The sequence below is a fragment of the Ischnura elegans genome, chromosome 12, assembly GCF_921293095.1.
Source record: "Ischnura elegans chromosome 12, ioIscEleg1.1, whole genome shotgun sequence".
Lineage (NCBI taxonomy): Eukaryota > Metazoa > Arthropoda > Insecta > Odonata > Coenagrionidae > Ischnura > Ischnura elegans.
Window position 1 is genome coordinate 78559002 of NC_060257.1, and position 26678 is coordinate 78585679.

The 26678-nt window shown below is 40.7% G+C and overlaps 1 protein-coding gene across 1 annotated transcript in view; it reads left to right on the forward strand.

The window, feature by feature from the left end:
• Window positions 1-25805, forward strand: part of LOC124168732 — a 183875-nt gene extending 158070 nt beyond the window's left edge. Inside the window, exons 24-34 of the mRNA XM_046547000.1 lie at window positions 264-1857; window positions 4213-4361; window positions 7008-7034; window positions 9720-9956; window positions 11526-11704; window positions 13330-13588; window positions 15884-16005; window positions 22649-22790; window positions 25315-25417; window positions 25481-25657; window positions 25798-25805. Coding sequence (XP_046402956.1) covers window positions 264-1857; window positions 4213-4361; window positions 7008-7034; window positions 9720-9956; window positions 11526-11704; window positions 13330-13588; window positions 15884-16005; window positions 22649-22790; window positions 25315-25417; window positions 25481-25657; window positions 25798-25805 — 2997 coding nt within the window. The remainder of the gene's footprint in view (window positions 1-263; window positions 1858-4212; window positions 4362-7007; window positions 7035-9719; window positions 9957-11525; window positions 11705-13329; window positions 13589-15883; window positions 16006-22648; window positions 22791-25314; window positions 25418-25480; window positions 25658-25797) is intronic.
• Window positions 25806-26678: the final 873 nt, after the last annotated feature.

Below are 26678 nucleotides of genomic sequence, written 5' to 3' on the forward strand. Positions count from 1 at the left end.
CCAAACCGAAGGTCACGGGTTCGAGTCCCGCCTGGGTAAGTTACCCTTATCCAGGGCATGGGCGTATGTCAATGTCCTTCATTGTTAATCGTTAACTCCCCATTGTAAAGGCCGAAAATGTGCTGTTAATGGGGTAATGGAAATAAATAAATAAATAAATAGATTTTATTCAGAATTTTTAATAAGTCTTATGTATTGAATTTGAGTATACCAGTAGAATTTCCTTGGGAGACTCTGAATATAAACTTTTTTCAATTTTTTAGGAAGAGGATAAGAATCTCAGTATGGAAGATCTCACTCGAAAAATTGAACGCATCACGAAGCAATCCGAGCAGTCGTTGGCCGAACTTGCACGGTCTGCGTCTCAACTGCGAGCTTCAGCCCTCGGTCAAGATCGCTTCTGGCGGCGTTTCTGGGTGCTTCCTTGTGCTGGTGGCGTGTTTGTGGAGGGGATAGAGTCAGCCGAGCCCGAATTGTTCAAGAAGTCATTGCTGGAAGATGACATGATCTCTACTGCTGCAGAGGAAGCCGAGGAGGATACCACTGAGCAGACCAAAGAAGGAGAGAACGCATCGGCAGAGGCGGCGGAAACTGAGACGGAGGCTAAAGCAGAGGCGTGCCCCACCCTCGAGGACTCCCGTGAGCAATGTAACGACTCATCCCCACCTGAGAAGAAGCCACGGTTGGCTGACGACTCGGAGGTGATGGGCAACGGTGCTGACGGGGACGATGAGATGGATGATGCGACTGCCACGTCCCCTGTGGAAGAGGAGGAAGTGGTGAAGAAAGAGATCAAGGAGGAGGTGAAGAAGGAGGAAGTTAAGAAGGAGGTGGAGGAAGTGAGTGAGCCCGTGGATGGGGAAGTGAAATCGGAAGACGGTGCCGAAGAGGAGAAGAAGGATGTGAAGCCAGTGGTGCAGAACCACACCGATCCAAACGGGATCATCAAAAGTGAGAGTGAGGAGAATGAGGTTGTGGTGAAGGAGGAGCCGAAAGAAGTGAAGGAACCGAAAGGTGTTTGGAATGGTGATATAGGGAACGGCTTGTTGGATTCAGAGGTTGTGACGCCGGACGAGGAAGTGAAGGAGGAGAATGGTGAGGCGAACGTCACCGGCGAGAGTGAGACGAAGGATGTGTCGACGTGTGAGGGCACGCCCTTGGTCCCCCCACCCACCACGCCAGAGCACACTGGATCGACCCCACTGGGCCAGCACACGAGGCCCCCTTCGACACGCTCCACGCCCCTCCGTTTCGAGCGCTTGGGGGACTGTGTCGAGGAGGAGGAGGAGGCAAGGCGGAGGGGGCGGGAAACGAGCGGGAGTGAAACGGAGAATTCAAACTGTCGCGGTAGTGCAGTGATCAGTTCGGGTGGACTCTTAGGCAACGGCACAGCGGTACAGACAGCAGAGGCTGATGGGAGTGTGGAGGCATCCCAGTCGGGGGGTCCCCTTCTCAACCTCGGTTTCCCCCTCCCGGCCGCCACTCCCTCTCCTCCCATTTTCCCGGGTGGCGGTGCCTCGCCGGGTGAGAAGCAGTGGTTTGGCATTTTGCCCCGTGACGCGTGCGACGAGACTTCTCTCACGAGGCCCCCCGATGACCGGACCCCCTCTGATTCCACAGAACTGAGGATTCCCTCGTACCCCCGCCCCTCGGTGACGGTCATCTCGCCCCCGTCCCCTCCCTCCCCCTTCTCGCCCCTTCGAGAGTGCTCCCCTGGACCTTCGGGCCGTCCCAGTCGTGCCGAGTCTCCCTTGGCTGGGCTGCCGCCGGAACTCTTTGGGCCAGACGATGGCCTGAGGATGGACGTCCTGAAACGAATGGCAGAAGTACATCCTGAACCAAAGCCTGTGCCAAAAGGTTTGTTCTCATTTTTGATTTTGGTGATGGAGTGTCAGTTAACATTCTACTATTGATATAGTGGTGCGTTTGATATTGATAGCAGTGTGTTGGGTTGAAAATTCACGCAAACAACCCATGTTGAATATCAGGTTTAAGTTTTGTTCATTCGAGCCTTGGTGAAGTTTGGCAAAGTCCTTATGGCTATTCATATGAATTTCTCTGCTGTTTTTTGGCTTACAGTGTTGGGATTTGTCAAGTAATATTAATATTGAACACTTCGGAAATATAAATTATCAGCTAAAAAATTGATGTTATTATTTGTGCCTATTAATATATGATCATTCTTAGTTGATAAACCGTTTTTTCTTAACCTATTCATTCCTATTTTCAAATGCAATGTTACAGTTGATTTTGCAAGAGAAGCTTGAAAGTAATTACTTTGGTTATACTGGGTCCCTTTTCGCTAATTATTTACTATTTTCACTTTACTTTTCACTAATAATTTTGCTATTCTAAAAACTTTTACGATCAACTACATTGTTTAGGTAATATTTTTATTTTTATTAAAAGTTTGTTGTCCAGCTCACACAATGGGTAGTGTCGAAATGCATATGGCAAGTGTAAAGGTCATGTCAAAATGAAGAAAAGGCCATAATACATTCAAGCAGTACAATCATTACACCAAGGTCTCAGTTTCACACTTGAGTATCATAAAATATTCATTTATATTTTAGTAGTGCTTTTTTACTAGATATGCATGTTACATTTTCTTGAACAGAAGAATTCTTTGTACATGTAATGAGCAATGTTGTCGGTTATTCGGTACACACTGATACTGGCCATTAGATGCCCTTGACAAATTCCTAGGCATCACGTAATTGTCTTTACATTTTCTGGGGTAGGTGGCATAGTACAGTTAATATTCATTGATATGATACAGTTAATATTCCAAAGTATTTAAAAAGGCAATAAAAATTTTAACTCTACAGTTTTAAATTATTTGATTTAATTTTTCAATTTGAAAATGCATTTAGCTTTTCATTGCATGCTTTAAAAGCTTTGTTGCTTTTTTTATTTGAAGTATACCGGGACTAGCTATGGTTGTAACTATACAGAGTTCCTTGCAATGTGCAATATGTGCAAAAATTCTGCAGCAAAAAAATAATTTTTTCTCTGTTGGTTTTTTAGCATAGCTGTGTTGCTTTAAAAAGCTTTGATTGGAAACTTTCTAGTTACTTGTGGCAGTTCGACTAATTTCAATGCAGTAGTTTTCTGGTGAAAACATTCTGTCTTCCAACTTCTCTTTTTGTACTCTATATGTAAATATTTTATATGTCTGATTTTTTTCAAATACTTCAGATTTTATTTTGTGTACCTGATATTGATTTCTGTGTAACATGTGGGGAAATTGATTTTGAAAGATAGCTTTTTTCATAATTTGAATACTTCTTTTTCAAGTTCAGAGTTTTTTTCCATCCCCTTTGCTTAATCAGGAAGGGAAGAAGTTGAGAATCAATGCGTCCAATCAATAGTTTTTGTTCTCATTCCTATTAAGCGTGAATAACACTGCTTGGATTCCCTATTTTATTGTGTTTTAAGTGCTCAGTTTAAATAGGAATGGGTTCGGAGAAGATGTGGCGAGGGAACAAGTGGGAAGTTTGGTTTTTATGATTTAACTAGAACACTCAATGTACCAAACATGTGCAACTTAATGGTAGCCCATACTATGCAAGACTCCCCGAGTCTTAAGCTTACCCACAACTCGTTCAGCCGTCGCATCACCTTGTGACATCCGTAAGAGCTTCCTATATGCAATGTATTATATGCTTTTCTGTTTTTTCCATTAATTAAGCTGTGCTTTTATTTACTTATCTGGTCCAAAAATTATTTATTACTCGTTAATATTTTTCAAGATGTGTCTCAAATCTTTGTAACATCCTTCTCCAAATTAAATGTTTTCAAATGTTTTTTCACCATCATTTCACAAGAAGTCATAATGACTTGCATGTAGATTATGCCCAGACCACAAAATGTTTACATGGATTGAGAAGGATGGGAATTAAACTACACAATCATCTACCATTATCTTTTAAATCGCTGAATGGCAAATCTTTTAATAGACAAGTGAAAGATCTTCTGCTTATTAAGCTGTATTATAATGCCAATGAGTTTTTAGCTGATCCCTTGTAATGTTTACTTTTGATTAATGTTAATTATTGTTTTGTTGGAATGCTGTCTTCTTTGTAAATAGTTTCTACTATTATTATTCTTGACGTGCCTTACATTGTGTACAAACCTTGTAACTCAACCGCTGGGCAAATAAATATATTATTATTATTGTTATTCTCTCATACCTTCTCTCTGTATCTGTAGAATACCGCTGTGGCTGGTGGAGGGTGGTAGATGCCACGGAATTGCAGGCGATCCTTGATGCCACTCACCCAAGGGGCATTAGGGAACGAGAGCTGAGGCGGACCGTCGCACGTCATGTTGAGCATGCCATGGAAACATCCAACACCAAGGTAAGGACTCTTTATTTTTTCACTAATTTACTTTGGCAAGTGTCGTATTTCTTGAATCTCCTGTTGTAGGCAAAGGTTGGAAGTATGGAGTGAAATTATTTTTTCAAAAGTAATGTGGAATTTGAAGTCCAGGCAATTAGAGGAATGCTTGTTTGTATTAGGAAAGTAGTATTATTAGCTTGAATGTAAGTTATAAAGAGATAGCCTGTTTATACCAAGTTCCAATATCTTTTCAAACCTAATTAGTTACAAGTAACATTTTTCCAGGCCTAAATTGGTGGTATTTCATTGTAATGCTTTCAAGGAAAAACTTTGTGAAACCACCAATAAAATTTGCTATTCTCCCAGTTTTTGTAGTGTAGTCAACATCATCAATCTAATAATCATGTGACATCTGATGAAGCCACCATTCAAGTGAAATATTGTCTCAAAATAAATGTCATATTTGTTAGCAAAGTTTTTCCTTGTAACTATTATAATTTATTTCATTTGGGTTACAGATGGTTATTAAATATAGTTCCAACTATAGCCCCTCCACCTATGTTGCTCTTAAGGTTGGAAGACAAAGAAATGGAATGACTGCATTTGATCTACAATCCTTGTCAGCAATTAGAGTTGTATGGTTTTGTAGTTATTGACGTAGGTAGAGCACAATTCCCCGTAATTTTAGGTGAAGTTTAGAAAAAAGTAAAGGCTGTTAGAGTAGTGCTACTTTTAACTGTATTGTGTATTTTTGTTTCATCTCAAAGTTTCTGTCTTGTTAATTTTATTTCAGTGTAGTACATAAACATGAAGGATAATGAACAATATCAAGCAAGCGTTGTGATATTTATTAGATGTTCCGAAATGTGGGCAGAAACCAGCATTTCAGATTCACTCAACAAATATGGTTTAAATTTGGTCTGCCAGTTGTGACCATGGTGTTAGATGGTTGCTGTAGCCATTTACCCTGTACTGTACCTGGATTGGAAGTAAAGCTAGTAATCTGTTAACTACAGTGAGTCCTCACTTAACGTTGTTGATTCGTTCCTGAAAAACTCGACGTTAAGTGAAACAACGTTAAACAATGCAGTGTTTCCCATAAGAAACAATGTAAAAAATTTGAATTTGTTCCTAACAATCCATTTCTTCGTGAAGAATCCAGAATTTCCCGGGCGAGAATCTGAGGAGGCCAATTATCGGAGCCGTAACTTTTAAGCACACTTCATGACCAATCGGGAGACACCTGAACCAGGCCAAAGACATACATAAGAAAGACCGAAATGAGAAAAATCTGACACTCGAAAGCACGAGGATGAAGGGCGGGTCACTTTTCGTGATGATATGAATTCTTTAACCCGGCGGAAATTGCGAGAAACATTACCTATTCACTTCAGCATGATAACGATTCATGCACAGCATAACGATAAAAGGCTGGGAATAAGGCATTATTAAAAGAAATATATAATAAACTAAATTGAGAAAGTATTTTAATGGCGTAAAATCGATATTTTCAGTAACAGAAGAAATTTTAATTGTAAAAACTCTACCTGAAAACCTAGAACTCAACCGATCTCTCCAGCAGTTTGCACCTTCTTCAATTCTTTTAATAATATCAAGTTTTTGTTCTAATAACGCCGTTTTTTCTCCACGTCTGAAGAACCACCAGGATAGCCACTCGTCTTCGTGGACATTTTTTTCGGTTGGAATCAGAAAAATTTTCGGATAATGGGTAAATGAGGCGATAATTATTTGCTCAGATGCATATTTAACATGCGCTACCCACGCCAACCTTTTCTGTCGAACGAAAATTATCAATTTCATTAATATAGTAATATTTACTGTAGATCAGATGCACTTGCTTCCTATTTGCCATTCAATTTTTTTTCGTCGCTCATTATTTGAACAACGTTATCGCGAAGCAACAACGATGTTAAATGATGAAGGGTTTCAATTTTTGGACCACGTTATCGTGAAACAACGTTCAACGGACGACGTTAAACGAGGACACACTGTATCTTAAAGTGAGCAATGCGTAACTCTGCATGTAGCGTATGACTGTAAAGAGCATTGAAACTATAGAATTTGCTATGGACAAAAATACTGTCTATTAGCAAACATGGCTTAGAAAGCTGAATGTATGACAAAATTTCTAGATTAGAGCGCAAGATTTAAATAAGCAATGCATCAACAAACAAAGACAAAATTTGACGAGGCTAGAGGGAGTTATGTATCCTCTTTAGTATGTTTGTCAATCTCTGAATTGTATTTGTTGAGCTTATGGCATTCGAAGTTGGTGAAATCACATGTGGCAAAGTTTTGAGTGCATGAGAAACAATTGGTGCAAAGTACAAACAAACAAAATTGAAGACGAATGTTGTCATTTCCATGAAATGAGGACTTATAGTTTCTCTAGTTTATGCGTTAGCCCATTGGATTCGTACGCTTGCGAAGCGTGAAGCTGTGTGGCAGAGTTTACTTGACTAGTTTACTTACAGAGGTGAATTCATTTTTAAGTTGTCGACCCTTCTTATGTTGAGTGTTACGTATTGTTAGAGTTCATGTATTGTTGGCAGGAATTTGTGTAATTGATTTCTGTCAAACCTGAATCCTCAGTGTCATAGATCTAATGTGAACTTACTCTTTGATTTTGCATTTGCTGCCTAGCAAACGGAGAAAGCTTGTCTTTCCACAGTAAGTACATATATTCCTAATGAATTTATGCCATCCAATGAAAAGTAATTTTTTTCAATAAATGCTTTTTCGGCTGTGTAACACATTGTTCGTGGTGTGCTGTGGCTGTGGTAGTTGTCAAAAGTATAATAGGGAAGGAGCCATTGTCTAACATCTACACACAAGTCATATTATCTTCCTTGGTAATTAGGCATAATATTTTTGTATTGTGGTCAATGCATTGGCTTATTTTTCTTGTTTATGCTTTAGACCATTGGAGGCGATTTAGTGGTAGCTTTAACTAGCATGAAATGATTGTTTCAAACAGCAATGAAAAAGCTTATTGGAAGTAAGGAAATAAAACTTTGTAAGGTTCACTGTTATTTAATTATGGGCACGACCCCAGTTTCGTAACTTGGTTACATCGTCTGGTGACTGATCTTGCATGCATCATACATTTATACACAAAGTACACAAGTGACTGTGAGGACATCTATCGGAAAGGAAAAGGACTGGTTGAAAGGGCGGGGGTGAGGGTTAAACACGGACTGAAATAGGGAGAGGGGGTGGGGGAAAGGTGGCGGTGAAGAACACCGCCACCTTCTTTAGCTCTCGTCTCCTCACCCACTTTAACCCCGCCCTCCCCTGGCTGGTCAGATACCTATCCTCACAGGAAAAACCCTCATCCCAAATCAAGGCTGCCCCTTTCCCCCACCCCCTCTCCCTATTTCAGTCCGTGTTTAACCCTCACCCCCGCCCTTTCAACCAGTCCTTTTCCTTTCCGATAGATGTCCTCACTGTCACTTGTGTACTTTGTGTATAAATGTATGATGCATGCAAGATCAGTCACCTGACGATGTAACCAGGTTACGAAACCCGGGTCGTGCCCATAATTAAATAACAGTGAACCTTACAAAGTTTTATTTCCTTACTTCCAATATGGAGAGGTTTCACAGAGTAAAGCCTGAAGTTATTAGTTAGGAAAAGCTTATGCATTTTTTTTTAGTCACTTTATTATATTAGCATCTGGAATTTGCATGCATTTGCTTTCATAATTATATGCTTATTTATTTGCTTGCATAAGGATTTCTATTGGGAACTAACAAAATACCACACCATTTTAGAGGAAGGAAGTTGCCTAATAATGCACCTGTATGCACTATCGATTATAAGTTTGAGATAGCCATTAGAAGTCCTAAGTGGATGCATGCTTTAGAGACTTTTTATAGCAGGTAATGGTGCACAAATTGATAAATTGGAAACTGTTAACTATTGGATTGGTTTTTAGTGAAGTTCAAGCTTTTGAAATTTGTCTCCGATGAACACTGTATTATGAGCTATTCACCAATTTATTAAAAATTGTCAGTTATGATAGAATTTGAAAAATAACGACTCCCAAATTTTTCCATTTTTTCCACCGGTTCCCACGTCTTGATCTATTTGCAATGAAAAATCTGCCACTGTTATCCTTTGTCAGTAACGTTGATAATGTCATGGACTGCTGCTGAGAAGTTCACAGCATCTAAGCTACACGTGGTCCTCACTAATTGACCTTGCATGTTTAGTTGCTGTTTATGCTATCGTCAGAGATATCTTCAGTCAATGAGTTCCTCTCTGATTGCTTAATTACTACTGAAACTCGAATTCATTCACCTACTCATGAAAAATGCCAACTTTCATGTTTTAAATTAAAAAATTTGTGATGGGAAGATTTTTTTATCAAGACTCTCTTTCCTTTCATTTATGGAATTCTTTGTATGAATTTCGAATTGGGGTCTGAGTGAACAACACCATTGATTGTATGGTGGAACAGCACTAAAGAGAGAAAAGAAATTTTCATTCTATGTCCAAAAGTTTTTCATTGGCATGAAATCTGATAGCAATGAAATTATAAGTTTAAAAAAATGTAAAAACTGACGATCATCTCAGGTCTCAACAACAAAATTCATCACAGTCACTCTGATTTTCTCCGTATGTGTAGCTATAAAGGTCAACTTTTTAATGTTTCAAGCTCTATACCCTTTACTAAATGTTTGCTTGTTTACTAGCTTATTGAATTACTGGCCTTTTTTGATCTCTTGGTGAATAAATTTGGTAAAGGCTGCCCAGGTACGCAAGGGGCTCTAATCTCTCAATGCGTAATGAGTCATTAATTTTTTCCCTTTGTCCTAATGGTCCATGAATAGCCCTTCATTTAATCTGACGTATCTTCTATATTAACCTTAAGGAATTTGATGGAATATGCCAGCACCCGTGAAAGAATTTACCATGCTGAATGAATTAGTGCAATGTTCACTCAGACCTTGAAAAAGAAGTTCATGAGTTGTAATTATAATTGTTCATATTTCTTTTGCCAAGTTCCTGAGAGTTTTGTGTAATGATTAAAAAACTTGCCTGGCTGTGTCGTTTTGCTTTATTTTTTAGGCTTCACCGAAGCATAGTCTCAGCTTTATCGCTAACTACACTCATGATGCCTATATTCTGATAAATCCTTAAGTCATTTATTATCATAATTTTGCCAAGACTTAATACCTTGGCATGCTAATTTGTGATAATAAATTTGAATGATAATGAGTTGGATGGGAAGTCGCTTTTATGTGGAGTTAAATCTGAGAAATTTCTGTGGTGAAATTTTTCCTTCCCACAGCTAATTAATAACAGTGTTAGTATTAGCATACGTAATGATGATGTACATATTTGACATAGCTGTGCCGCCATGGGGACCGGATAGCCACGGATCTGAATCCTGTGCCAAGGAGTGGTGCTCCGTCGAGCAGTTCCACGCCGTGTCGAACAGAGGAGGAGGGAGAGAGGGTGAAGACGCCACCCGTGGATGCGGACGATGAGTGGCGACCTCACGTGGCGCTCAGGGTGGACATGCTCATGCTGGAACAGGTGGAGGCACTTGAGGATAAGGTGGCCAACGCCTCAATGCAGGTCAAGGTGAGGACACTTGCATCCAGTGGAAAATTTCCAACTCTTCTTCTCTTCTTTGAAGACCTGTACCTCCTGCTTGACTGGTCTTTTTGTCTCGCTGATGGATGTTTAAAATTATGCCATCTTCTTGAAATTTTCGGGGTACATATATAAAGTAGGCTGTTGTTAATATTTGCCTGTGTCTCAAATTGATGATTTTACCTTTTAATTATCGTCTCATATGTAGTTTGTTTAAGATATAATGTTTGTGATCGCTCTAATGTTTGAGATCAAATTTTGAGGAGGTTCTATCTTCTTACCCTAGAAGTTCAAAGATCATAGAAAAGTTTTACTTGAGTAATGCATCACCAATTAAAACCTTCGACTATTCCTCCTCTAATGATTGATCTTGTTGCTATAGCCATGATTTAAACACGCTCTTATCTTCATCCTTTCTCTTCATACCATTGTAAGAGGCGCATTCCATTTCCATTGCCATGACCACTTTTTGGCATTAAGTTCTGTCTAGCCAAGAATTTTTCCTTCTGTAATATTTTGGAAGATGTAGTCTTGCCTCCGTTAAGTGTCTGATGAGCTTTGATTTTCTTATTTTAATTTTTTTAAATATTTCTCTTGTGAATGGACTATTGTTTTTTCATGCTTATTAGCCTTTATTTTCGTTCTACCTATTTGTTACTCTCCTCCAAAACCATGTTTCTGCAGTTTCAAGTTTGGTCATTACACTCTTCAGGATGACAGCTGCAATGTGTCGCAGCACATATAAAAGGACCTTTCTTTTATATGTGGTCCTGGCATTCTCAATTAAAATGAATTATCATGTTTATCCTATTGATCATAAAGTTAATGCTGCATGAAGCAAGTATATTTTGATAAAGGTGGAAGGGTTTATTTTGATAAAAGTGTTTAGAACAAAATTCAATGTACCTTCGAAAGTACTTAAATCACAGTGGACGACTTGAGGTCAAATGGCTGAGAATTTATCAGATGGCCTTTTTTCAACTTAAATTTTTAAATTATACTTCTGGAAAATATTGTGATAAAAGCTTGCACAAGGCTTGAATGATGAGCTGACCATTTTTTGGTTTCCCTCTGCAAGCATGCTGGTATGATGACAACAGTTTGTTTCTGTTTCCTCCAAGCATCTTCAACCTGGATATCAGTTGAGTGAAACTGATGTCATCATGTGTTTGTGAACCTAAAAATTGGTCAATACTTCATGTTGTCATTCACTTTCTTGGTTGGTTGCTGGAGGGAGAGCTTCGTGAAATTGTGGTTTCAGATTCTACCAAATACCAGATTTTGACTGATGAAATGAACTTTTTCGGGTCTTAACATTTACTAAAAGTTATCTCCCAATGTTTTGCAACCCCTGCCGGTTGCGTATTCAAAGGTGATTGGGCTGCTTCAGGTGTGGGTGGAAATATATATTTTTCAAGTTGGTGGGTTGGTTGTACTCTGCGGGGTAAGGCCCGAAAAAGTTTATTTTCTCAAACATGAACTGTGAAAGCCTCAAGGAAGAAACATATTTTGGTGTTTGGAGGCAAAAAGCGCATAATGGGTCTGTCGATATTTCAGGGCTGGAAGGTACCAAACAGGATGACGTCTGAAGAGGGACCAGGTTTCAGGCCAGCATGTGTGCCCCCCAATGGTGAGAATGACACAAGGCTCAACCCGCTAGCCATAGCGAGGGATCATCTCCTCTCCCTGGAGGCAGCTATTGAAAGGAGGTACTTGAAGGCACCTCTTGGAACAAGGTTAGTGTTTCTCACAACTTAAGGCTAAAACAGTGTTAATTTCGGTTGTGGGATGATTTTGATCACTTAGTATACCAACTAATCACATTTATTTTGAAGTTCAAAATCAGGATACAGGCGGTCCCCGACTTTCGTACACAATGCGTTCCCGAAAACTTGTACGAAAGTCGAATTGTACGAAAGTCGAACCATTGACTTCCATACTAATTAGGGGTTACGTTCCAAAAGAGCGGAATTTACGTACTAAAACCTTTTTTTTCACGGAATTCATTTCAATTGACTTAATTTTAATAATATATTAATAAAACTCCTCAAATCATATAATTTATTTCGAAAATACGCAGAAAATGCAAATATAAGTTTAAAAAACAAGAACTCCGTTGGCTATCGAGTGAAACTTCCTCTTGGCGTTTAAGTTGACATTCCACTTATTACGTCCACTATAAATAAAAGGACATATCAAGTAGCATAAAAAAATGTATTCGTTGAACCCGCACTCTGGATACCTTTTAATTTTTACACCAAAATTCGATGTTTGGCAGGTGACATTCGTGATCGCGTATATTCCGCATGTTATTCAAAAAAGACAAAAGACAAACGGAATTCGGGTGATATGTCGTGCAATATCATTGCTGAAGGTTTACATGAATTAAACAGCACTCAAACGAAAAAACACAATTAGAAAGAAGGTCTTACTAGTTTTATTGAAAGCTATTCGATGATGTCTAGTCAACTTCTTTTGAAAAATATCTTCAATGAAGGCTTTCCTCTTCTCTTGATAAAGGAGCCTATAGCAGGCAGTCTCTCTCCCAAATAAATCACCTAGATCAGAGTCAATTACCAACAATTCCCTTCATTATATACGTTCATATTGTTCGCATATACTGCCAATACTGCAATTTGAAACAATTGAATGTTGGGATGCGCAATAAACATAGCGGGAATTTTAAAAAAATTACAGACCAGCGTCCGAAAGTCCGAATTTAGCGTACGAAAGTCGAGTAAAAGGTGTCAATTTTGAATGTACGAAAGTGCGAATTGTACGAAAGTCGAGTGTACGAAAGTCGAGGACCGCCTGTAATCTGAAATTATAAAGTGTGCCGAATCATCCCATTTTAATTACCAATTCTAATTTAGCTTCCTATTCTTCACCAATGGAATTTGATGGAGATATTGTTTGATAGTAAATAAAGTTTTCTTTACTATGGATATTTCCATCATCAACTGTAATTAACATTTTGGTTCATGCAATGCTACATGTGTGATTCTGGTCCACAAAAATCATTCATACATTCACACAAACCCATGTGTGTTAATATATTGTGTAACCAGGCTTTTAGGGCATATTCACATTAGCAAATTATTAGCTCAATGTGATGAATTCAATATTTTTTGTGTAGTGATCGTAGGCATGCAGTCCAGTTTAATGCAATCTGATCTCAGCATTTCTTCAGGGTTTTCTTCCACACCAGCTTGTTTATTGACAACAGTTTCGCTGGCTATCCTGCCAGCATCTTCAAGTGGAAAATGTTGTCTTTAAACAAGCTGACGCAGAAGAAATGCAGAGATCAGACCATCACCATGGAAACCTACGTTCTAATGCAAATATTTTCCATTGCTTGCAGCAATTCTGATCTCAACCTGTCTGGCCTCTCTGGCGATGGCAGTTCAACGAAAGACACGAGCAGTAAAGATTCGAGGGGTGATAATGGAGGGGGGAATGGGAGTGGAGGGGCGGGCAGTGGCAGTGAAGCGGAGGATGTACCCAAGGGACTGGCTGTGTGGCGGGAAGCGGTGATGAGGGCGGAGACGTCGGCGCAGCTGGCAATGGCCTTCTACATGCTGGAGGCATCCATAGCATGGGACAAGAGCATCATGAAAGCCGTGAGTACTTTTATCTGTGTGTGCTGCTTGTGTAGGCCCCTTTCGCTTAGGGCTACCAGGTGCTTTTCAAAAATTCTAGGACTGCCAGAATCTAGGAGTGAATTCGCAATATTATTTCTATATCATTATTTATGTTACCCTTTGATCTACTGATTTAATTAACTGAATCACGATTTGGCTTGGAGTGAACAATGTACTTGTGATGTAACCCATACCTTCTTCTTCTTGCTTTTGTCAACATTACACCTACATACTACCTCGCTAGCTGCCTAAAAGGCGTGTTGCTGGGGGTGTTAGGATACCAACTATTTCCACATAAAAAGGAAGCGCCCCAACGAAATTATGACCGGCATTTATTGAAGTCCTTTGTGGTTCAGGGGGAAAAGGAGTTTGCTTATCTATCAATTCGGCAAAATATCTCTCTTAATTAATCGCTTCTGTCAGACCTGGACATATAGTGGGGCTCTAATATTATGTTCTCTGTGTAGCTCTTAAAGATATCCATTCTTAATTCTTCAAACAATCTAAGCCTAGCGTGCAGCCTACAAGTCTCCAGCGGCTCCCCAATTTGCTTAACATCTGGGTAATGCTGTCTGTACGCCTGTAGCAGTTTTTGACGATCTGTACAGCCTTCCTTTGTATTTTCTTCAGTGTGCGGATTAAGTCTTTCTGTCCTGGATCCCATACGCTCGCTGCATATTCAAGGTGCTGTCGGACGAGTGTGAAATAGCACCTTTCTTTTACTCTCTCATCCAAAAATCTTCCCACAAAACACTTGACGAACCCTAATTTCTTCGGGGCTATGCCGCAGAAATTCCTCATATGTGTTTTAGATTTTAATGGGATTAATGTTAACATTAGATGTTTATGGAGTGGAAAGGTTTTACCCCTCAGCTCCTCATGGAGAATGATAGTTACGCCTAATTGGGAGAGGTCATTGGAAAGGCTAGATGGACAGAGTAAAGTTCTGTCTCGATGGTTATAGGAATCTTTTCCATTTATATTTATCCCTTGGTAAGAAAGATTTAATGTCATTCATCATTTTTATGTCATTTTTATCTTACCTCATCATATATTCACATCATATTTATCTTACCCCATGATTTATGGATTTATTTTACTGAATCGTGAGTTTGGTTCGATGTGAACAAATTGATTGCGATATGAACCTCATCTTCTTCTTGTTGCTGTACTCAACATTGGATAGTGATGCAGTGGTATGGTTTGCCCCTTCAATTCCACTTGGAGAATGATAGTTATGCCTGATTCGGAAATAACATTGAAAAGGCTAGATGGGCAGGGTAAAGTTCTTTCTCAATGGTAATAGGAAATCTTCCTTTTATCTTTATCCCTTTGTGCGAAAGATTTTATGTGACCAGGGCAAAAACTTCAATAAAAGGTCGTAACGTTGTGGGTTCAAGTCCTGCCCGGGCAGGTGGTCCCTATCCAGATCATGGGCATTTATGTTGTGCATTGTTAATGTCGGAACCTATGTTGTGAAGGCCATTGCATGCTGTTTATGGTGAAGTTGGAAATAAATAAAAATGATTAAAAATTAAATGCATTGCCAGAATATCATGCAAAGGTCAAAATATGGTTAACCATTATTATCTAGGAATTGGCTAGGCATGGCTGCTCATAGGCAGATTTAGGGGGGATGGGGCATGTGCCCCTCCCCAGGTGCTTAAAAATAGACAAGATTTTTAATACGGTTATGATTACATAAGTTTTTTTATGTCTATTACGGAGCCTCAATCAATTGATTACATATTTATAACTTTCATATTAAAATAAAGAGAATATTTTATTCTGTAATTGTTGTATGCTATTTTTAATCCCTATTATGAGAAGACTTTCACTTGTCAGACCCTAGTGCACCCCCTCCCCCCCCCCCCAGAAAAAAATCCTGGATCCGCTCTTACGGCTGCCTGTATGTTTGCTTCATGATCTGTAGGCCCAGGTTCAAATCGTGGCTATGGTGGAGATTTTTCAGAGATAGCCTGATCCCTGCTTGAGTGTTGTTTAGAGGGGAACTTTGAGAGTAGTCCACTCTGTCCGTCAGATGAGATGTTAAGCCGTGGTCCCCGTGGCACCTTTTGTAAGAGGAGGCTAATGCCAAATGCTTGGTTTCATTCCACTTATCCCTCCCTACCCTATCCTCATGGCCACAATGACCTGAGCCGTTGATCGCCTCTGATAAATACCATTATTATTATTGATTGCACTAGTGTATGGATAAAATATCGAAAGGGATGCTGTCCATGTTTAGCTCATGTTCTATTTTTGTTATTCCAGAATTGCCAGTTTTGCCACAGTGGTGACAACGAAGATAAACTGCTGCTCTGTGATGGTTGTGATAAGGGTTATCATACGTACTGCTTTCGTCCCAAGATGGAGAATATCCCTGAAGGTGACTGGTAAGTGATGTTGGATTTAGTAGCATGCATATAAGTTTACTCATTGGCTGAAATTAATTTATGACATTTTATTCATTACACATTTCCCTAAAACTAGTTAATACTTTGCCATGAATTGGGATGGCAGCAATAATATAAATCGATCGTCATCATCAAGACCTAACCTCTATCATACGTGGGATTTTGTTTGACCAAACGTTTAAAACAATTCATCAGTGGTAATGCCACTGTAAGATACATATTTGAAGACATGTTTGGTTATTGCAGGAGTAAGTTAAAATTTCCTGGCTTATCTTTGCTAATTGTGTATTGAAAATTGAAATAACGACAAAGATACACAACTAAAAACATTCTGGATGAGGCAGGCTGCGCTCGTTGATAGTGCTCGGCTGATGCAGTTGGATCAGGTCCGCACGCCGTTGAGGTTGTAGTAAGAGAGAGAGAGCGTCAGTGCGCGGACGAGAATTGAGGCCGGAGCGGCGAGAGAGGGCGCCTCAAGTATTCCCGCGCATGCGCGTTGGGCTGCAGCAGACGGCGTGAGGCGCTGGAACCGTAACCTCGCGTCCGTGCTTCAACATACCGCCCACCTTGAAAGCAGGCGCTTTCAATGACATGCAAAAATAAACAATTGGTATGAAAAAAAAAAGAGCATAATAAAAATCTAAAAATGAAACAGATTCTGCTTTGAAATAAATGATATGAAAATAATACATGAAAACACAAAACATTCTTAATTCTCAATTGGTAGAATGCACAGCTTGTTAATAGCTCTCTTAAAAACACCCGTGGAGGTTTTTACGATAACGACCCGGCATAAGCCATCTCCCCCTGGATGAAGCTCCAACACTCCTCCGGTCCTCCACTGAAGAGGGGGCTGGTTTTCCTCGACGAGCAGCACCAGAGTCCCAACTCTTAGATTCTCCGACTTAACTGTCCACTTGGTCCGCTGCTGAAGACTGGACAAATACTCCGTCGACCATCTCCTCCAGAAGGCCTGGAAGAGCTGCTGCACATGTTGCCACCGCGACAGTCGGTTGACCTGGAGAGCAATCAAATCTGGCTCTGGCATTGAGGTTAAGGGTTGGCCAATTAGGAAGTGGCCGGGAGTGAGAGGCATTAGGTCATTAGGATCGTTAGACATGGGGGAGATAGGGCGTGAGTTGATGCAAGCTTCAATTTTCGCTAACAGTGTAGTTAATTCTTCATACGTAAGGATAGCCTTGCCGATCACTCGTAGAAGATGGCGTTTTGCAGATTTGACGCCTGTTTCCCAGAGACCCCCGAAATGCGGAGACCTGGGTGGTATGAAATGCCACGCCACATTGTATTCTGATAAAGAGCGAGAGACCTCGTATTGATGCTGCTGTGATTGGAATAATCTGCGTAGTGCTATCAACTTGTTTCTTGCTCCCACGAAATTGGTAGCGTTGTCGCTGTAAAAGTCATGCGGTCTCCCTCTGCGTGCCATAAAGCGTCTCAAAGCTGCCAAAAAAGAAGCAGTAGTAAGATCGCTGACGAGCTCCAGATGGATAGCCTTTGTGGAAAGGCATATGAAAAGAGCCGCGTAGCCCTTAACGGGTGGACTGCGCCTCTGTTGCACCCGTCGAAACCACACAGGACCAAAATAATCGATGCCAGTGTTGCTAAAGGCTCTGCTGGGTGCCACTCTTGGAGGTGGAAGTTGTCCCATGAGTTGCTTAGAAGTGGAAGGGTACACTTTAAAGCAATTTAAACATTTGCTTACTACCTTGTGGGCTAGTTTTCTGCCATGAATAGGCCAGTAAAATTGTCGAACCTCACATAAGAGCACTTGAGGTCCTGAATGTAAGGATAATATATGAAATTCTTTTACTATCAATTCAGTAAAATGCTCATTTTTTGGCAAAACAATTGGATGCTTCCGGTCATAATTTAGTCGTGAATTTTCAAGTCTGCCGCCCACCCTGATCACACCCTTGTCATCCAGAAAAGGGTTTAAGGATCTCAGGTTGCTTCTAGGGGGCACCTCCTTTTCCTTCCTCAAAGCTTCTGATTCTGGACCGAAATGCTGAGATTGAATGACCTTAATTGAATGAAACAGAGCATCTTGAATTTCGCCCAAAGTTAGTATTCCTAATTTTCGTTGACGTTTCGGTAGCCTACTGTTATTTACAAATCGGAGGCAATAGGCGATGACCCTCTTCAATTGGGAAAATGATGAAAATCTCTTGAAGATATCGCTGCTAACATGAACAGCAAGATGGACCTGGAGGTAATCAGAGTTTCTCTCAAGCTGCGCGTCGGAATAATCATCAGCATGGTGTTCATATGGAGGAATTGAGTTGAAATCACTTATCCAAGTTGGCCCGGACCACCATAAGTTGCAGTGAAGAAGTTGAAGCGGAAAAGAACCTCGGGATAATACATCGGCCGGATTCTCAGAAGAGGGAACGTGGCCCCACTCCATGTTATCAGTTAGCTCCTGTATCGCTGCAACCCGATTAGCAATGAATGTTTTCCAAGTTTTAGATGGGGATGAAAGCCAAGCTAAAACTATCTTCGAGTCCGTCCAAAGAAAATAACGCTGACACTTGAGATGACTTGATACCTTTGAAGCTAATTGCGCTAATAATAATGCAGCACAAAGTTCCAGTCGCGGAATAGTCATTTGTTTTAATGGAGCGACTCGGGATTTTGCACACAATAATGTCACTTTTATTTTTCCCTTGTCGTTAACGGAACGTACGTAAATACAGGCGCCGTACGCAGCTTCGGAAGCATCACAGAATCCATGCAGCTGGTCATCGTTGTGGTTTCCACCGCCATTTATAATACTTCTGGGTATCTGTATCCGATGGATTTCTGCAAGCTGCCGTCGGAATTCCAACCATTCAGTGTGGATATGGGTAGGAATAGATTCGTCCCATTGCAGCTTGAGTTGCCAAAGTTTCTGCATTATTATTTTGGCCTTTGCGATTATTGGTCCTAAGAGCCCCAATGGATCGAATAATTTAGATATATCAGACAAAATGCTGCGTTTTGAAAATTGAACTTGATTATCGATGGGAGGAACAATAAAAGAAAAATGATCCATCATTGGTTGCCACTGCATCCCTAGAGTCCTGATGGTATTTTCAGATTCATTTGGGAGTTGATACAATGTTTCTTGATCTTCGATCGGGATCCTTTCTAGGATAGATGGATGGTTTGCGCACCATTTATGAAGTTTAAATTGAGCAGATTCAAGCAATTTCTTCAATTCTGCTTGCAATTCTAAGGCCTCCTCGAGTGTATTAGCTCCTGACATGATGTCATCCATGTAACAGTTGTTTTCCAAAGCTGCTGATGCCAAAGGAAATTCCGCTCGTCCATCGATGGCTAGCTGCAAGAGGCATCTGGTGGCTAAAAAAGATGAGGACGATAATCCATAGGTAATGGTGTTTAGGCGATAGGTCCTCAATTCCTCCTTCACGGAATCCCTCCACAAAATTAACTGCATGTCGGTGTCAGGTGATTGAAGCTTAATTTGCCGATACATGTGCTGAATGTCCGTGGTGACGGCAAAAGCGTATGACCTGAAGGTAAGAAGAATTGAGAACAAGTCCCTTTGGACCACTGGACCGACCATCAGAATATCGTTCAAAGAAATGCCAGTTGAACTCTTCGCTGAACCGTCGAATACAACTCTTAATTTTTTAGCGGCATTGGTTTGTTTTATGACCGCATGATGGGGTAAATAAAACACTGTTTTTGATGTATGGTTCTCAGAATCAGATTCATCCAACAAATCCATGTGATCCAGTTCTAAATATTCATTAAGAAAATTGCCGTATTCCACTTTTAATTGTTGATCGGCCGTAAATCGCCTTTCAAATTTTTTAAATCGAAGAAGTGCATTGGTTTTTGAGTCACCTAACAAGTGTGGATCATGGCGAAACGGAAGTCTAACTGAAAATCTTCCTCCCAAACTGCGACTGAAGTGGCGTTTGAAATGTTCTTCGACTGCCTTTTCTTCTTCTGAGAGAAAATTTTCCCTCTTATTTACTTGTTCAATTTCCCAAAATCTCTGCATAGTATCCTCCAAGCTGTCCCCTAGTGTGCTAAGATTACAGACACTTGGTGGTAATGAATGAGGTGAGCAAACGTTAGTTGTAATTTTTCCTGATACCACCCATCCTAAAATAGTTTTCTGTAGGGTAGGTAAGTTATCAGAAATTCGGATTTGGCCAACACACATCAGACGCCAGAATATCTCGGCACCAAGAAGTAAGTCTATTCTACTGGGGCGATAGAAGCAGGGATCAGCGAGTTGAATATTCTTGGGTGCATGAAATGACGAACAACGCACTGTTGTTGATGGTAAATCCCCGGTAATACGGGGCAGAACTATGAAATCTAGTTCCGATGTGAAAGCATTTATCCTTGATTTGATGCTAGTAGTAACATAATGAGATGCTCGGGATATATTTTGATTGATGCCCATAATAGGTTTGGAAGCCTTCATTCTTTTAAGTCCCAAGGATCGAGAAAGTGATTCTGTTATGAGATTCGATTGAGAACCAGAGTCCAACAATGCTCTGCAACTATGCAAATGGCCTCGCGAATCCGCGATGTTGATGATGGCAGTGGCCAAAATGATTTGTTGAGATTCATCGCTGTTGTGGAGGCAAAACTCGTTTCCGGCCGTTTGAGGCTGTTGAGTGGAGGAGGCGGAAGGATCGTGAATGGGTTGCTCCAAATGCAATAATGTGTTATGCCTCTTCCCACATTTCTTGCATGAAGTCGATTTGCAATTAATTGTCATGTGGCCCCGGCGCAGGCAATTCATACATAACTTTAGATTTCTGCATTTATTTATCTTCTCAGAAGTCGGTAACTTCTGGAAAGCGCTGCATTGGAATAGCTGATGAGCCTTCTCACAGAACGCGCAAGAGGAGGGTTGCGCGGCAACATGAACGCTTGACTTGCGAGAATATTCCCCCGGTGGACGAGAATGCACTGTAGATTTTCCCGGGGGTACATACTGAATGGACCTCTGGTGAGCGCACTGATCATTTTCAGATGCCTCCAAGATTTTGCAACGCTGGGATAAAAATGAAATTAAGTCCTCGAAAACTGGTAGTTCATTTGAACTCAATGTTAATTCCCATGCTCTCTTTGTTGTCGAGTCCAATTTATGGGAAACTATGTGAATTAATAGGGTATCCCATTGCTCTGTGGGTTGACCCAAAGCCTTCAAGGCTCTAACGTGCTTCAGAGTTTCGTCCAAGAGACGCCTTAACGCTGCCACCGATTCCTTGGCTATCGGAGGGAAATTCATAATTTCTTGTACGTGCTTGTTTATGATTATTCTTTTATTCTCATAGCGGTCCTTTAATAATTGCCAAGCCACTTGGTAGTTAGTGGCAGAAATCTCTAAACTATCCAGTAATTGAGAAGCCGCTCCCTTTAAAGATGATTAAAGATAATGGAGTTTTTGAATGGGAGAGAGCGATGCATTATCATGAATTAGAGACTGAAAAGTGTCATGAAATGGAACCCATTACTCGTATGCTCCACTGAAAGATGGCAAATTTAACGCGGGCAGCTGGAGTCCGGCGATTGAGGCATTGACGTTTGGAGGCGAATTTGACGAAGTTGAAGTTCCACTTTTGATAAGCTCTTCAAAACGGGTCTCCAACTCAAAATAAGTATCTTCAAAAGCTTCTCTTTCGGCAAGAGCTTCGCTTACAGATTTAGATTCTGATGGTAATAATTCAATTTCTGTTTGAATAGAATCAAATTCCGACCAGCACTCTCGCAGCCTTGACAAACGGCTTGATAACTGAAACTCCGCGAGGTCTCGTTCTTCGTCGTCCAAGTACGCCTTAAACCTCGTGAGGCGAGATTTTATTAGACCCCGCTTATGAATTAATTTTTTAAGATCCTCACTCATGTTAGCTTGGTAACTTATTGCATCAAAGGATACTGAGGATTACAATGGGAGAAGGAAGAGCCAGAACCAAAAATGATTACACTCACCAGAGACGGCAATCGTCGACAGGAAAGGTAGAATCGGCAGAACAGCCGCTCGCTCCGTCGTTCCACCGGCGTGGTTTCCACAGGCGTGATGACGCTCGTCAGGAAAACTGCACATGCGGTCGCGCAGCAGTCGAAGTAAGCTCCTTCTCGTTGAAGACTGCTCTCTCGTGAAGAAATACGACTCGGAAACCAATCGCAGCCACGTGGTTGATTCATGCAAAGTATCACGTCGGGGTCACCAATTGGTTATTGCAGGAGTAAATTAAAATTTCCTGGCTTATCTTTGCTAATTGTGTATTGAAAATTGAAATAAGGACAAAGATACACAACTAAAAACAAACACAAAACAATATTGTCCTTTGTAAGTAAAAGTTGTTTTGTAATCAGGAAAAAGTAATCAAAGATGCTATGAAGGATTTCTCTGTAGAAAATGCCTTTTTTTATTTCTCGAGATTATTTTGAGAGATGAATGAAAATGGTATGCTATCAGTTTTTTACCCTTTTGCATCATAAAACATTGCTGTGTGTTTGTGTTATTTTTTAAATCACAAAATTGTTGTCAATGTATTGTTTGATGAAGCCCATTAAATGTTGGTATTGTTATTTTAATGCTGATTAAAACTATCTTTCTTGCCTACGACAGGTACTGCTATGAATGCCTCAACAAGGTGACTGGTGAAAGGAACTGTATTGTGTGTGGACGCAAGGTTGGGAAAAATCTAGTGCAGTGCGACCAATGTCCAAGGGCTTACCATACAGATTGCCTACAACCCCCCATCAATAAGGTGAGTTTCAAGGTTTTCTCAAAGCAGAATGTTGTGTTCATGGATGATGTGGTAGCCAGTAAGGGTGGATTATGATCTGCATTATTGTAGGCTGAAAATTCTGTTGACAAGCTTCTGATAAAGATTTCCTTTGGCTAATTGTTAAAAGGCCACTTTTTTTAGTGCTGGTAATATTTGTATGAGAGGATGAATTTCAGTGCCTGAAATCTATCTTTTTCAAGATATGCATTGAAAAATATTTTGGTCAAAAACAGGATTGAAAAGTGAAAAAAAAATTGGAAGTTCACTTCAAAATTCAGGGTGATGCAGGGATGGAAATTTTTAAAATAAAGTGGAACTGATACATTTGTAATTATTTTTTTATGTTATTGCTAGCTGATTAATGTTTGAACTGTTCAAGGCATAAGTGCGGAGATATCATTTGGATATGCGATTTCGTATATTGTGCACTGAAGCACACAAGTCTCAAAAATGTCATTTTAATGGCAGATACTCAATTTAGGGGCATATCATATTATCATAAATTCTCTGACTGTGCTGCCAAAGTGTTCTGAAATCTGCTGACAGAACTGCACATTAAACAGTGACATAATTCAATTGATTACAGTGGAACCTCGTTAAAGCGAGTACGGGCTATAGCGACACCCCCGCTATTACGAGAGATAGCCGATGCACCGTCAATTGACCCTATAATAAGCGTGTTAAAAAATTCGTTTTTACGAGACCCTTTCGGTGTTGGCTCTCGCCATAGCGAGGGTTTCACCGCCGGAAGACTTTCATGAAGACTCCTCAACCTCTGTAATTGCTAGCGATCTGTTAGAAATGAAGTTAATGGAGTGCTCAGTCTCAAATTTATGTGGTAAACTGTCGTTCGATAAATATAATGATTGGCAAAACAATGCTTTGCATGATTTTTATTCAGTGCGGCGCTTATAAATTGTTTGAATAGTTAGTCGTTATTTGAGTAAGGAAATTTAGTGATGCAAAAAAACATCGCCTTTCGTCTGAATTTATGCTTACGTTTATCGGATAGATGTTTATCTGTCGCCGCACCACTCCTGTTCCTGTATATCTGTTTGCAACAGGTATATTGGCTATTATTTGCTCCACCTCCGGTAAAGCGACAATTCGCTATAGCGAGTGTTTATTAGTGCACCGTGGGGTATCGTTATATCGAGGTTTCACTGTATTTTTCTCCGCGAAAGTTAATGCAGATGTTGTAGGCCATGGACGGCAGCAATGCCTTCAAAGAAAGCCATGAAAGTAAACAATGCCTCTTGGCGGTAAACTGACGTTTGTTTGCTTTTTCTATAATAGAGCAACTGGCTTGTTTGCTAGCACATTGTGTGCTCCTAAATGAGATATAATGTTCATAATTCAGTGTATTGAAGTTAACCGAGCAAAAATTTCCCTAATTTCTATTTGTAAATATGTATAGGATATGAAAATGGCTATGATGTGCATAATTTATAATTTCCCACCAAGTTGTCAATGGCAGCTACTGTTGACTGTTATGAAATAACAGCTTTGTTTGCAGTGGAGATACTGTTTTCCCTTCTGTTCGCCGCAGCAGTAACAGTAGTGCCAGATAATGCAGGAATGTGCTCTTTATTAGTGTATCCAACTAGTATGCTTTATTGCTGTTTACAATGCTTATGGTCACCTCGGCAATCATTCCAAAAGTGAAAATAAAGTTATCAAAAAGTCTGGTTGAGAAGAGTAATTTCCAGAATGGAGAATGAGTGTAAAGAAATAGCTGACACATTTACTCATTAGTCTTCATTATATCCACATCAAGAGTTTTTAGTTTGTATTTTTAGAAAATCGATATCCTTAGAATTCCGCCCAATAGAAAATGTTGTGTTCTCCCATTTAGAAACTTTGGAATTTTTTCCCGTTTGTCTCTTTTTTTAGGATGTACGATTTTTTACCAACTGATTGGTTAAATATTAAGACCCTGTGGCAGATCAAGACAGGGGCTCAAGGATGCTGTATCCCACCCCTTAGGTATCCAATTAGCACTAGATAAAAGAAGTTCAACAGATTCAGGCTTCAATTGTTGGAAGTTAGACATGTTTAAATAAATAAAAGATCTTAGCAATTTTTCATAAAATTTTATACTGCATACAACGTGTTTCGGCTCACAGCTCACCAGAACATGGTCTGGACCAAGTACATGGTTTTCTACCAGATGATGGCTCTGTGAGCCGAAAAGTGTTGTATGCAGTAAAAAAATTAGTGGAAAAGTGCTATGATCTTTTATTTATTTAAATAAACTACATAAAATGGTGATCTTGTTCAGACCCCCATTACTGCAGGGAGGTGACCCCCAGGCTCTCCATCTAGCCACCCCCCCTGTCCCTACCGTGATCTGCTCTATTCAGACCCTCTGAATATCTAAAACCTCCCAGACTTTACCGTGTTGATCATCTGTTATTGTCTTTGGTTGAGTGGGTGTTTTTTGCAGTTTTATGTGTATCGTAATGTCACATTCCTTGTATTTACTGTGTGTGTTTGTCCGAAGGTTCCCCGGGGCAAGTGGCTGTGCCCCAACTGCCATTCCAAGCAGCCCAAGAAACGGGGTCGGAGGCTCAAAGCAAGCGAGTCGGAGGGGGGTGGGGGGACAGGTGGGGGTGGAGGGGGCGGAGGTGGGGGTGGCAGTGGGGGAGGGGGTGGTGGTGGCGGGGGAGGCGGAGGGGGCGGCGGGGGCAGTGGCGTGCAGGGGAGTGGGGGGGAGGACTCTGCCGAGGGGGGCCACCACCGCCCCTCGTCCGGCCCCTGCCCCTCGTCGTCCTCGTCCGGGGGCAGCCGCCCCTCGTGCTCACCCACGCGCAAGGAGCCCCGCCCCAAGAAGAGCGGAGGGGGCGGTGGGGGGGGAGGAGGAGGAGGGGGAGGAGGAGGTGGGGGTGGTGGTGGTGGTGGGGGGGGTGGAGCCAGCCAGGGGGGTCCGACGGGCGCGGCGGCGCGGGAGCTCGCTGCTTGTGGGGGCCTGCTCTCACTGTTAGAGGCGCATGACGATGCGTGGCCATTTCTCCTGCCGGTGAACACTAAACAGTTCCCCACCTACCGGAAGATCATCCGTTCCCCCATGGATTTGAGCACAGTCCGACGCAGGCTCCAGGATGGGACGTGAGTTTGCCCCCCTCTGCTTAGAGAAAACAAACAAACAAACACTAAAAATATGCTACGGTCCGTCTCTTCGGAAAGGGGAGAGAGGGGCCGTACGTAATACCCTTAACAGCTGCTCCCTCTTTTTGATGGAACAAGAGATAGCTTTTGCACAGAATGGCAGAATGCCTCCAAATGTCTGGCTCCTTTTGTGTTTACCAATGCCATCTTGTGGTTTTTTGGACATTCGACCCATATATTCGAATCTCATGGACTTCTCACTCATATGTATATGTTATTTAAAAGGCATATTCTGATTAAGATAGGATAATAATTTTAATTTACTATTCTTTTCATTTAAATCAATGTTTAGACATTTGTGTTCACCTAATTGTATTGGTAGTATTTCAAGAATAGGACAGTTTAATACAATGTTACTAAACTATAATGTATAATGTTTTTCTTGAGCTGAATATTCTTAAGGTGAATTAAAGGCTAACATTTCTCTTCGATGTGTCTGGACTCTTATTTCTTAGTAACAGTTAGTCTTCTTTGAGTTGTTTTTATTTTTCATTTTCATTCAAGCATTCCATATGCCTCTCTTTAAAACTTCAGATTATCTGGTCCAAATTTTCAAGTCAATCGTTTTTAATTTCCTAAGTATTTCCTCTCTCAGATGCTCCACCTAGTTTATTCAAGTAATGGTTGGATTAACTTTTCCTAGTATCTTAGGAATCAGGAATTGATTATCCTCATCTAAATGGAGTGGCAAATCTTTTT